We start from the raw sequence: 7191 nt of genomic DNA on the forward strand, positions 1-7191 counted from the left end.
CAACTGATGGTCTGTCTGTGGTTTCTTAGGATGAGAGTGAAAAAGCTGCCCATGATCTTGGCCCTGCACCTGAAGCGGTTCAAGTACATGGAGCAGCTGCACAGATACACCAAGCTGTCTTACCGGGTGGTCTTCCCGCTGGAGCTGCGGCTCTTCAACACGTCCAGCGACGCCGTGAACCTGGACCGCATGTACGACCTGGTGGCCGTGGTGGTGCACTGCGGCAGGTGAGGCCGGCGGGGAAGCGGGGTGGTGCCCGAGGAGACCCAGGCGCCTTTCCTGGCCGCGAGCCTCGCTGGTCGTGGTGCTTTTGAGAGTGTCTCCCAAGCTTTTATTTACCATCACAAAGTGAATCTGAAATGTACTCTTTTAAAAAAAAATTTTTTTTAATGTACTCTTAAAAATATTCTTCATGCCGTTTTTCGTCTTTACCCAATCAGAAAAAAAGAGAGTAAGAGAGAAGGCCCCTAGATACAGAGATGCGTAGTGTTTTGCCAGAAGTCCTTTTGAGCAAGTCGTTTTTTATTCCGTAGCTGTAGTTAGAAGCGTAGAAAAGCCCCCTGAAAATGCACCTGTTGGTGATCCCCCGCTCAGGCGGCACGGGTCTGTGTTCTCTCCCCATGCTCTCACCCCGGCTGGATTCTTCATGGCACTCGTTACCCCCTGAAATGTATTTGTATTTCAGTGTGTTCATTGCCCGTCCAGGCCTTCCACCCGGGAAAGCGGGAACTTTGTTGTGCTCACTGCTTTTTGGTCCGACAGCCAGAGGAGAGCCTGGCGCTCAGTAGGTGCGCGGGCGCTGTTTATGTTTGTAGGGTGAAAACATCTGCTTGCCGCACGGGCTCTGTAGGAGACTGACGCGTGTGCGTCTTTGTTCCGCACAACACCGCCACGCGGGTCTTCCTCCGTACGTGTGGCCAAACTAATGTGGGCACAGACAGGACCTCTGCCAGTTCTCTGTCCTGCTGAGGGCGTTTGTTCTGGTAATTCACTGCTTGTAAAGAGCTCCCTCTTTATTCTTTTTAAAGAAGCAGATGTTAACTTGGTAACTGTTGTTTGCTCTCTTCCAGTGGCCCTAACCGCGGCCATTATATCACTATCGTGAAGAGTCACGGTTTCTGGCTTTTGTTCGATGACGACATCGTAGAGGTTGGTGCGCACACTGCTCTGCAGGGGCTGGGGCGCAGCCTGGGTTCTGGGGGGGTGTGGGCCTCTCCTAAAACAGGCCTGTTTCCCCGCAGTCTGGCTTGGAACAATTTACATTTCCCTCAAAGCTACACTCTGCTTCTCCTCCATCTCTGTGGAAGGGACAAAGGAGTGCGATGGGGGCTCGTTAATACCGTGTTCTTGTTAACCGATCAGCCATAGATGCGGGATCTCTGTGTCACCTGAAATGATATTTATATGTCAGTCCTGTTTTCCACTGTGACCGAAGCCATCTCTGGTACAGACCAAATAATTAAATTTAAAAAGTTCTATTAGAATTCTCTCATTATACCAAATTTTCCTTGTATTGATTGTTAAAAATACTTTTTCAGTCTGTTGGACCTGAAAATTGTTCTGTCACACTCAAGCGTTCCGTGTATTGATTTTGTTGTAAAGGAATACTAGCTGGAGAGAATTCCACTCTCACACAATGTCCATTTTAACTCATAGGGTGACACTAAAGGGAATGAACTCTGATGACCTGAAAGAATTAAGGTTTTTCCCAAGACCCCCTAGTTTACCATTTGAAAGACAGAAGCCCTGGCTTCTTCAAAAAGTGCCCACATACGGTGGGCTCGTAGATTAAAGGGTGGCTTTCGTGCCCCTTTGTCAGGGCTGGGGCATTGCCCGGTTGCTGTTCAGAGTTCCCAGTTGTGATTTTAGAACAGCGTTTCTTACATTATCTCGTAGTCCCGTTCCTTTTTCTTTCCTTCTCTCAGTCCTCATGTTAAACGGTGGTGTTGTTCCGTCTCTCTTTTGTTGCAGAAAATAGATGCCCAAGCTATTGAAGAATTCTATGGCCTGACATCAGATATATCAAAAAATTCAGAATCTGGATATATTTTATTCTATCAGTCAAGAGAGTAACTTAAAGAACTGCGGGACTAATTCAGATGGGGGAAATGTTCCAAGCACTCTTCCGTGGTTTCCCTGCAGACTTTCCTCCCCAGCGGCCCACCAGTGGTATGACGCCAAGTCCGATGGTCTGGCTGTGTTAGACTTTCTCTCCCTTTGGTTTTTGTTTCGTTTTTTTTTTTTTTTTTACATGCAGCACTACTTGTGGTTTTATTTTAGTCTGAGGTAGAGTTAACTGCAATCAGATTGTAGTAAGATTTATATGAGTAACAGTTGCTAATTTTAGGATCGGGTAAGCGCTCCAGCACTGGCTGTGTCTGGCCGAATCCGAGTGACGTTTCCTGCGAATGTCTACAGTCTGTTTTGGGTCTCTGCTGAACGGCCTAAATGCCTCCCGGGATCGCAGCTCAACGCATTCCTTTAACTTGTCCCTGGAAGCACTGCTACCCCGTTTTTGCTGCTCTGCCTCTTTTCTGCCAGAAGGACAGAAGAATTGGGTAGATGTTCACCTTTTAGGGCTGCAACTATAGCTTTAAGTGTGTGCAAGTGAAAACGTGTAAAAGTGAGTAACCTCAATACTAAAACCATTGTCCAGGTGGAACAAGGTGAAGAGAAGTTTTCCCCGGGGGGCTCGGGTGTGCCCCGGGCTGTGTTCTCCCAGCCTTGAGAATCCCCCCAAGGCTAGGAAGGCAGGCAGCTCAGGGCAGGCGAAGCCAAGAGGAGGAAGCTTGCGTGGACCACGAGAAGTTACTTTTCTTATCTTTCTACCAAAACCACGTGTCAGGAAAAGAACCCTATGCTGTTTGTAGCGACCCTCTACTTCCACGAGGTCCCGTGAGTTGTCCCTGTCCTCTGTCTGGCACTGCTGAGCTTTCCCAGGGGTCATGCCAGGCCTGCTGGTGTTTGGCGGTCTGTGGTCCCAGGGCTGGGACACCGCGGTGACTGTTCCGGCCCAGCTCTCCATGGCCGGTCAGCACCCACATCCTCCTCTATCAGGAGGGACAGCGGCGCTGTGCCTTCACCACCATCGGCCGCGTTCTACAGCTGTTGGCTTTTTCACATTTCCGTGTGTTCAGGGAGGCACTAGTGAGCCCCGGGGCTCATACAGAACCTTCCGTAGAGGGATTACTGGAGTAGGCTGGGTGTGAAGGTGGGTCAGAGGAAGTGTGAGTGGGTGGGCGGAGGAATGAACAAAATGGTGGCGTCTCTTTGGCTCAGACTCCCAGAATGCTTGACAAGAGAGTTTTTTGGAAGAACCTCATCTCACTAGAGTTACTTTTACCTTTTTCACTTTTGTTATATATGTATTTATTCGATCATTTGAGTATTGGTACCTTTTATTAAAAGGGTCAATTTGGTGTTTCGCTGTTGAGCTGGTTTTTGGATTCTTACAAATAACTCTGAGTCCTAGATCTTGGCTTCCTTTGGGAAGTCAGCTGACTTCCATACACTATAATATACTGTGAACGTATTATTTTGTTACCTAATAAATCAGCAAATGAACATGCAGATGTTTGGCATAATGTGAACTAAAATTGAAGTTGAAAATGTTAGCAGCCATTTTGTAACAATGAAGAGCATAGCACTTTATCTAGATGAAAACTGGATTTCTTGTCTTTGCGATATCTTGAACTGTTTATCGCTCAGAACTTAAATAAGCATGCCAACACTTCATTTGTTCATGCTTGAAGTGAAATGTTTTACTTTTCACTGGAGAAGACAAAAACAGGGTGATCTTCACGTTATTGTTTTATACAAGTGACGAAAATATACCTTGCCTTGTTTAGAGGCAAATTCGTATTTATAAATATTTTGTCTTTTTTTTTTCCTCCATGAAACATGCAGTAATCACTTACCTGGAAGGTGAGTATTTATTCTGTTTTTAAGGAGAGACACTTTGCAATTGAAGGTGACTGATACAAGGAACTGTTTGTACTATATATAACCCATATATTTGACTGCAGGTTGCAAAGTTTAAAAAAAAAATAATGGTTCTTATCTAATATATTTGGAACAGATTCATAAGAAAAACTATTAAAATTATCTTTGAAATGACTCTTGAAGCTAATTTATTAGAGAAAAAAAGTTTCAATTGGAAGCCTACAGAAGTAATATCTAAATGCTAAGTCATAGATTCAGTGCATTTTCTTTAGTATTATTATTAATATTATTTTTTTGTATGTGTAAAGAGTTTTTCCCAGTGACTTAACAGAAGAAATTGAAAGGGTCAGTTAAAAATCGGTATTCCTGGATAGAGGTTAGGAATAAAGACCAAGTATGAAAGGTAACGCAAAGGCATTAAAATGGTTGTGTGATGCAGGAAAAGAAGATTGGAGAAAGACTAAAACACACATATCCACCAACATGTTCTTCAGCAGATTTTTAAACGTTAGAGCTATCTGGTCATTTCTTTCCTCTTCGATAAATGAAACAGACACTAGGCAGCTACATTTCCCCCGGATCATTTCACTTTTTGTAAAGACAGTAGCATGCAAACACTTCATTTTTCATCCCTCATTCATCTTGTAAAGCAGAGAATGGTGTGAGACGTGTGAGACCGTTCTGAGGTCAACGAAAGCACAAAGGCTCAGCAATATTCCCTCCGATCGCGGGGGTTTTGCGTGTCTGTTTCTGGCAGGAGTGAGGAGACCTGCTGTATTCCTTTAACTGCTGCGGGTTTTACAATAAGTTACAGTGTTTTACACTTAAAAGAGAGAAGATATATTTACTTTATTGGTTACTTACTAGCTGAGCATCTAGATTAGGGTACAGTTTGCTGAAAAGGCATTTGTTTAAAGCCAATTTTGGCAAAATGCTGACATCCAGTCCTGTTACGTGGATGCATTTTCCACTCCAAGGCAGCGTGAAGTGGGCTGGTTCGCAGAGAGCCAAGGAACAATACAAGAGGGTGTTGGTGTGGACTGGAAGCCAGTCGTATTTGGATTTACAGCCTGGCATATTTTGGATTTCAGATGAAATGGGAAAAAAATGACAGGAATGGTCCCTATGCATTTATTTTCATGGATATGCTTAATTTCATGGGCATGCCTAACAATGAACTATGTTCTAACTGGATCTTAGGACTTATTTTAGATATTGGAGTGTAGCTTTATTACAGATGGATTTTATCTTTAAACATTGCATTTTGATCAACTTTGTATATTCATGTGTATTAAAATATTGTGCACTAAATGTTTTGCCCTCATTTGCTATTATATGGTCAAGGCATTTATCAGCACTATTGTGAATAACTCATGTAAATGGCATGGGTCAGGGAAAACTATTTCCTACTTTTCTGCCTAATTAAATTTGTTTTCCAGTATTACATTAATTTATTTTTGGCTTCCATTTCTTTGTAACCAAAATAGTTACTGTATTTGTGTGGCATTCATTTGGTTTTGTTGCTAAAAAAAAAAAAAAGTTTAGTTTTTATTTAAATTAATCTGTACCTTAATTTTCTTTTAATGTAACCAGTTCAAGCACTTTAAGCAATAACGTCAATCTTGTGAAAGTTCAATCAGTTTAATACCCTGCCTCTAAAATTGTTTGCAAAAAATAAATAAATAAAATAGGAATTCTCTTCCTAGAGAATTATATCTTGGTAATGTTACACACATGGACTTAAAATCCTTTTTATAAAATGTGATTTAGGGCAAGTCTCACGTCCAGGTAATCATTCCAAACTTAATTTTGAAGCGGTGGAAATGTCAAGAACCTCCTGGTCATTGTGATATATAAATGCGGGGCTGCTGTGAAGGTTGATAAAGTCGGTGTTCTGAAGGTAACCCAGTCCTGTTTTGGGGTTTAAAAAATAGATCAACAGAAGTAATCCAGAGTCCTATATTTGGGGAATAGCAAATTGAGGCTATCAGTGGGGGGCAAAAATTAAAAATTCGGGTCATGTATATTAGATATCACAGTGAATTCCTTAGCCGGGACTCTGCGTATAAAAATCTCCTTTTACCAGTTATGAAAGAAAAGATCCATTCCCCAAATAAGACTGTGGCTTCCAGCACCTGGTTTCTAGGCCTGAGCAGGAATGTGATCCTGGCCCCCTTGTACTGACAGCCAGCCCTAGGCTTCCGGTGGTTTCTGAGCTGTGGGCCACCCCCCTCCCCCAGCGGGGCGCACACCACTCCCTACAGAGACCTGCCTGGGTGGGAGCAGCATGTGGCCTCCTTCCAGAGGCTCAGGCTTGCTGGTAAGATGCGCAAGGCTCGCTCTCCCCCCCCCCCCCCCCCCCNCCGCCCCAAGCCAGTCCCTTCAAGGGGTCTGTGTGTGGGCAGGAGATTGTCATCTGAATGCATTTGCCTGGGCCCAGTTATGGGAAATAAAAACCCACACACCAGTTTCCATCCATCTTCTCTCGGGGCAAGTCAGCTGAACCTGACTAAACTGGGAAGTCACTTGGAGGCGCCATGAGAGTTGTAGGAGGGGAAGACCTTAGGAAAGTCTTTTTCTTTTCTAGGCCTGATTTTGTCCATCTGTTAAATGGGGTATACAGCATCCGTGTGTCCCCACCAGCAGAACCCCGTTTCTGGGGAATGAGATGTGTTCTGCATTTATCCTCCATTTCCGTACATTGATACCTAAACACCTTCAACAGAACGAAGCCTTCCTTTCTTCTATTTACATAAAGATAAAAATCCTTGTGAAGTCATTTTTCCCCCTGAGGGAAGATTTTGACTGTGGGGATGGTACTAAAGACAAACCACTTAGCCTTGTCCTAGAGATGCCCCAAGTGGAGAGATTTCTAATGAAGGAATCATTTAGCACCTATTACACACCAGATTTGTTGGGAGTCAGGGGACAACAAAGGGGAGCAGAGAGGACCCCCTTTCTCATTGTTTACCTCAGGGGGGGAAAAAAAAGTCCGTGGAAAAGAAATTTAAATTGTGGAAATAATGCGCCTGAGGGGAATTCACAGTTGAGCACAGTTTGGCCTTTGGCCTGGGTCTAGGTCTCAGGGAGCAGATGGGCAGTTAGATAAAGAAGGCCGGTTCCTTTCTTCCCTGGGGCCCCCTCTTGGAGCCCCACTTGCCTCCCTGCCTACTCTACCAAGGGACAACAGGTTTTTAAAAACTGTAAATCTGTTATATTGTAGAGATGGCATTGAGCATTTTGCCCTTT

At 44.0% G+C, this 7191-nt stretch overlaps 1 protein-coding gene across 2 annotated transcripts in view; it reads left to right on the forward strand.

Moving 5' to 3' along the window:
* USP46 (ubiquitin specific peptidase 46) overlaps window positions 1-5652 on the forward strand; it is an 88300-nt gene extending 82648 nt beyond the window's left edge. For both annotated transcript variants that reach the window (XM_034671820.1, XM_034671819.1), the window contains 3 exons: window positions 30-227; window positions 1071-1149; window positions 1972-5652. In XM_034671820.1, coding sequence (XP_034527711.1) covers window positions 30-227; window positions 1071-1149; window positions 1972-2073 — 379 coding nt within the window. In that variant the 3' untranslated portion in view covers window positions 2074-5652. The remainder of the gene's footprint in view (window positions 1-29; window positions 228-1070; window positions 1150-1971) is intronic.
* Window positions 5653-7191: the final 1539 nt, after the last annotated feature.

This window comes from Ailuropoda melanoleuca, chromosome 11 (assembly GCF_002007445.2).
Source record: "Ailuropoda melanoleuca isolate Jingjing chromosome 11, ASM200744v2, whole genome shotgun sequence".
NCBI classification, from domain to species: domain Eukaryota; kingdom Metazoa; phylum Chordata; class Mammalia; order Carnivora; family Ursidae; genus Ailuropoda; species Ailuropoda melanoleuca.